The 6,533-nt window shown below is 38.9% G+C and overlaps 1 protein-coding gene across 1 annotated transcript; it reads left to right on the top strand.

Moving 5' to 3' along the window:
* The first annotated feature begins 5,349 nt into the window (after positions 1 to 5,349).
* On the top strand, positions 5,350 to 6,294 carry LOC149228881 (uncharacterized). Its single transcript, XM_089380892.1, has one exon. It carries the CDS (start codon positions 5,350 to 5,352, stop codon positions 6,292 to 6,294), a length of 945 nt encoding a protein of 314 aa, XP_089237018.1.
* Positions 6,295 to 6,533: the final 239 nt, after the last annotated feature.

Genomic DNA, 6,533 nt, shown 5'->3' with positions numbered 1-6,533 from the left:
TGATATTCCAATTCTATTGTGTCTGGAAGTGGCTTTGTGATGTTCATGTACGCGCATATTCTTGCATATGTTGTATATCTTCCCCTCTTTGTCGATTCTGCCACTTTCACAAACGATCCTATTGCGTTACCTATACCCTCAAGGATCTCTGGGTCCCAGAATTCTGTTGGTAGGCCAAAGAGTCTGATCCATACCGGGGCTGCTAACATTCTTTCCTTATCTGGGTTGTAACAGTCTACCCACTGCCTCATAAATAATCCAGCATTGTTCATGAAGTAGGGTCCTTCCTCAAAGATCCTTTCCCTGTCTTCTAGGTTGGAAAATATGACTAAAAATTCCCTTCGCCCCCAATTTTATTTCCACATGTCCTTTTGGTTTCGACCTTTGCTGGATCCATCTAAGAAGGTCTTTCTCTGCTGTCCAGTACCCTACAAACTTACAGATCAAAGCATAATCCTTCATGTAACTTCTATATTTCTCTAATCTATTATGCGGAATTACAAACCTGGGTTTGTTCGTCGCCCTCGGCAGACATTTACTTGTTGCTCCCGTTCTCCTTTGCGCTCCCGCTGCTGAGGTCTCTCCTTCATTTGTTCTGTCCCCTTCCTTCTGCCGTTCCTTTCTCGCTTCTCCCGTTATCACTGCTTTGAAGGAGGGGATCTCTCCCCTCCCCTGCTCTATTTCCATTTCTTTCCCTTAGATCATGCGCTTCTGTTTATCCCTCAATATTTAGGTTTTCGTCTTTTTCTTGCTCTAGTTCCTATGCTTCTGAATCTCGCAGCCGAGATCTGTCCTCGTGCGCTGCTTCCGCACTCAACAACCCTTCTTCCCTCCCTCTGACGAAACCCTCGTCCGCGTTACCCTTGCATGCGAAACCCTCATCCCCGATTCCTAATCCAATATGAATATTAGATTTAATAATAATATAAATATTAATTTTTTAGTTTCAATATTAGAGTTAATAATGTTTTTTCAGATTGTATTAATAATAATTTGGCCGATGTTATTTGGACTATAGGCTTCACCTAAATAAAATTGGCTCAATAGCAAATAAAATAAAATTAATAATTGAAATAAATGGTCTTTCACATACAAAAAATTATAGCCATATGGTGGACATTATCATGTACAAAGTGTACATGAAAAGACACAATCACTAGATTGTGGCATCATTATTGAATTCAAGCAATCCACATGATCAAGATCAAAAGATAGGAATATTATTGAAGGGAATCTACAATAATTTGGGAAAATACAAGAAATTATTGAGTTGGATTACCACTATTTAAATGTTGTATCTTTTAGTGTAGATGGTATGTAGAATTTGAGAGTGCACTAAGACATGATACTCATAGTAGATTGTTTTCTTAGATTATTCAAAGTTCCTATGGAAGGATAAGGAGTAGTATCTTCTACCAATTCATTGTGAGCAATCATTTTTTAACTCGATGAATATATGTATGTACTCATTCACCTGCACTTTTTTTTATAAATTAATTTATCTTAGTATATTAAGTTTGAAGTAAAATAAAAGTGAAAAATCAAGTATTTAAAAATGACCTACATTGATTTTTAAAGTAACCTTAAAATCTTTGGTGCATAATATGATATCCCATGCTTATTCTGTAAATTTAATACTTTGTTGATATTATACACCTATTTAGATTGTTTCTTTTAGCCTCTAAGTCAACCCAACTATTCCACCATCAACTTGATCAAATATCTGAAGTACATGAGAATTCTTTCAGAATATAAGTAATGAATTGGGATACTTTCTTTGATAGGAATCCAAGATCATGAAGCCAAAGGAGCACTATTGTGGTGAGATTGAGCTACACCTCTGCATAGCTCCAAAGCTTGGTCTAGTGGTAATAGGGAATTAATGCTACCTTGAAAATGTATTTTGGGAACTAATATGTTGTATAATTTTGAGAACTTGGTGGTGAATTTTAGAGGATGTGACATATTCGTATGAAATGTTGGACCATAGAAATGTTAATGCTAAATCACTTTGGAATATGTGCAACATATTAAGAAATAACAGATTGAAAGACGAGCAATTCTGTGATAAAAATTCCAGTCCCATAGTATAATACTAATTTTAAATTGCAAAAACTGCTACTGGAAAAGGTCAAAGTGCAAACAAGAAAAACCTAGAATGATTAAGGAAATGTGTACTCTAAACCTAATGGCATGCTTTCAAATTCATGTTCAAACGAACCGAATTGCAGAACGGGAGGTACTCTGCCATTGGAGAGTGATTTAACGATGAAAATGGCAGAGTGATTTAACGATTAATTTTCATACCGAATTTTGAAAAGCTGACGTATCTCTTCAACGGTTTTCCCTTTCAACATATCAGCTATAGTTTGTGACCACCAGGTAGTTGGTAGCCATTGCAACTTCGAAGAGTGTGGCGCGATCATCTACAAGAGCTCTCATGAACTCATCCCATGTTTTGACGGCATCAAGTGATATAGGGGGCATCAAGAACATGGTATCCGCAATATTGAATAACCAGACGCAGAATCTTCGCAGAAACGAGAGGCAGAGAAATGGTAATGTTGGTGCCCAAGTCGCCCATCATCCTCTTTATGACGTCTTATGTCGATGCCACAAATGCATATATTCAACTTTTCTAAATTCAGCTCATCTTAAGAACATGGAAAATATTTCCATTTATTTAAAATTTTATGAACTCTTTAAATATAAATGAATAAATAAAGTGTTTAAATTTTCTCTAATTCTTTGAACCATAGTAAATTATTTCACTTTATTTAAAAGTAAAGCTTTATTTATTTTCATGACTTTTATTTTGACTCGTTGCCACCATGATTCTGAAATGAATATGTGTCATTTTTGATGAAAGAGGAATGTAGTTTCATAGGTTTTCACCTTAAATGAAAAAATGGTATAAAGAAACATGAACAAATTGAAAATGTTGCTTGTATATTTTTCATTGGAATAAGCATATCTCATGTTCAGGGCCTAAGAATACCATGGTAAAAACCATGGGTTAAGAATACCATAGGTTATTTTATTTTGTTTTTATGTAATTTAAATGATTTAAAATACTTACAAGACAAGACATTACACAATTTCTTGTAAACTATGTTGGAGAGCACCTCTCAAGTCAACTATAATCTGTAAAATCATCTTACTAACTTATGATCTACCATGTAAGGAGAGGGATCAAATCTGTTGAGATACAAATATATTTTATAGTGAAAAGAGATTTTGGAAAAGTTGTAAATTAGTTGGAATTTTATGTTTTAAATAATGTATAATATTATATATGCATAAAAAAAAAGCGCGCTCTGCAAATGCGATTTGAAATCGCCTCGGCTATCGATACTAAAACCCCTGCTTCACGCAGCGATCAACCTTCAGTCTGAAGCACCCTGACTGAAGGTTCCCCAATGACTGCGCTCCCAGGAGGGGCGGGATCCTCCCCCCCCCCCCCTCCCCCTGTACTTTGGCTCAACCTCTGACAGCTAAAGGAAAAAACATAATGATCCTCTGCACAAACCAACAAGCCTCCCTGAAACAGAGCAAGGACCAGATCCGACTACCAATGAAGAAGAAACTATTGTTACATGCGATGACACTGGCAAAGAAAGTGGCGGAAATAAGAAAGCTCCAAAGACACAAACAAAGGCGACTTCAGCCACATGCATACCAAAAAAGGCTGAAAGAATCAAAGTCGATCTACCCAGCGAATGAATCAATGGCGAAATTCAATTTATGAGGGATCATGAACTAATCGGCAAGTTCCTCGGATTCTGGCCTTCTAAAAAGGCCCTGCATGGCTGGATCGCTTCAAAATGGAAGCCTAAGGGACAAGTTACTTTGCAGCTTGGCCCCAAAGGCTTCTTCACGGCAATCTTTAACTGTCTGGAGGACAAATCATGAATATTTGAAGGAGGTCCGTATTTTTTTAATTCTTCTGGACTGTACTTAAGAGAATGGAAAGAAAGATTCGATCCAAACAAGGAGGATTTCAGTTGGGCTCCTGTCTGGATACGAATGTATTCCCTCCCTACAGAATAATGGAAGGAGGAAACTCTAAGGGACATAGGCAACAACTTGGGGACCTTCATCAAAGCTTCTGAGGAAACTAAAACTCGCAGATACACTTCTTACGCCTGGATCTGTGTCCAAATGCACCTCTCCAAAGATCTTGCAGATTAGGTAAGTATTTTCCACAACGACTTTGAGTGGATTCAATCTTTAGATTATGAGCACATTCCTTTTCATTGCAGGAAATGCCATGAGCATGGCCATCTCTTCAGGGATTGTCCCCTCAATCCTCAACCCAAACCCCCTATCAATGATCCAAGCACAGACTTAGAAGGCTTCATCAAAATCCCTAATCGCTGCCGTCATGCAAAGATATCCACCCCTGCGCCTGATAGCTCCAAAAAGCTAGATTCCCAGAACAAATTTGCAATACTCACCCCTAGTGAACCCTCTGAAAATCCTCTAGCTTCATCCTTGGATAATGTTGAACTGCCTTCTCCCTCCAGGATCCTCAAGCCTCCTCTTCCTTCAGCTAACTCAGATCCTTCAAGCCTTCTCATCTCCCCTGCTCATAAGATATCAAAACCAGAGAAGGTAGCACAACCTTCTTCAATGGATCTGGAAGCGGCTCTAATCCTCAGCATTTAGGACAATACTTTCAGGGAAGAACAAAACATGCCCTCAAAAATGGATGAAGATCCAGAGAGTATCAGCTTAGAATGTCTAGACATACTCAAGCTGGAGACAGCCTGTAAACAAAAGAGTACAAATCAATCCCTCCATGGGAAATCGAAAGGCTAGAAGGAGTTCTTAGCAAAGCGCATCACAACAAATGCTTAGGAATACAAGCAGGAAGCCCATGGGATGGAAAGAAAATCCTGAAAGAAACAAAAAAAAAGAGGGCACAAAACGAACCTACAGAGGACCATCATACTTGGAGAATTGCTCATGGAATCTGGAAGATTTCCTAAGCTAACAAAGTTCTACAAATCTCAACCCCACAATTCCTCATGAAGCTTCTTTCCTAGAATGTAAGAGGATTGAACAGCGTTTCCAAACATAGAATGTTAAAAAATGTGATACAGCAAGAAAAGCCCTCCATAGTTTTTCTTCAAGAAACAAAAAGCAATGATACCATCTTAGAAAAGATTCTGGGAAAGATCTGGGCTAGCTGCATCTCAGTCACTGTGGATGCCTCAGGCGCATCGAGGGGACTAGCAATCATTTGGAACCCACAACTTCTCAGTCTTCAAGATTTCCACGCTTCTCACTTCTTTATCCAAGCCACTTTTCGTCTCACAAGAACAAACATTCATGGTCACATTTCAAATGTCTACTTCCCACAAACAATTAAATCAGAAACTGGCGCTTCTGGATACTCTCACGACTTTGAATTCAAAAATACAATTTCCTCTTTCGATTGGAGGGGGCGATTTCAACATCATCAGAGCCTTGGAAGAAAAAAGCGGCGGCAGAACGAAATTAGAAGGAGACAGTATTGGCTTTTGTAATTTTATTCAAAATAATCACCTCATGGACATTCACACCTCAAATGGAGTCTATACCTGGTCCAATAAATGCGGTGGACCTCAGCACATTGCCTCAAGACTGGATCGCTTTCTTATTTTGGACAATGCCATACACCTTGGAGGGGATTTTCACGCCTCTATTGTGCCCCATGGAGGATCCAACCACTGGCCCATTATGCTGCAATGGGCACGCCCAGGCACAAAAAGCAACAGACCCTTTCGATTTGAGGCGTTTTGGTTCACCAACCCCAATTTCAAATCAGTGGTGAAGGAGGCATGGAAAACCTTCAAACCCTCTGAAGGAACCAAAATGTTCCAATTTCAACAGAAATTGAAAAGTCTCAAACAGGTTCTCAAAAATTGGAATCATACCCAATTCGGCAATATATTTGAGCAACAGAAAAAATTGGAGCAGCAAATGTGCAATTTACAACAGAAGATTATTATGGAGGGGCGAACAGGAGATAGAGCACACGAGGAGCAGATCCTTTGGAATGAAATCGAGACACGTAGACAGCAGGAAGAAACTTTATGGTGGCAGAAATCTCGCATTCGCTGGCTAAAGGAGTGGGAGAAAAACACGAAGTTTTTCCACAGATCCGCAATCCAGAGGAGGATGCACAATAATATAGCATTCATTAACAACAGGCAGGAGGAAAAATTAGAAAAGCATGAAGAAATGGAAAAGGAATTCCAAGAACACTTTCAGGAAATCCTGAAGGAACAACCAGAAAGCATAGATTAGGCTGTTAAAAAAATTACATAACTCATCCCTAAAATAATTACGGAAGACCACAACAAACAGCTGCTTCAACCCATCTCAATGAAAGAAGTGGAAGAGGCTATGGCTCAAATCAAAGATGGCAAAGCACCAGGTCCTGACGGGTTCACAACAAATTTTGTTTCATGAATTTTGGGCGCTGATTAGCACAAAAGTTTGGGAATTAGTGGAGGAATCCCGGATAATGCATTGGATTCTCCCTT

This window comes from Pinus tabuliformis, chromosome J (genome assembly GCF_031772625.1).
Source record: "Pinus tabuliformis cultivar Carrire ecotype Pingquan chromosome J, CPIR1, whole genome shotgun sequence".
NCBI lineage: Eukaryota > Viridiplantae > Streptophyta > Pinopsida > Pinales > Pinaceae > Pinus > Pinus tabuliformis.
Note: the sequence above shows the minus strand (reverse complement) of the source record. Positions and strands in the feature narration are given on the sequence as shown.

What these genes read in the sequence shown, in the direction of transcription:
- LOC149228881 (XM_089380892.1), top strand. Translation starts at nt 5,350, where the DNA reads ATGTCTACTTCCCACAAACAATTAAATCAGAAACTGGCGCTTCTGGAT.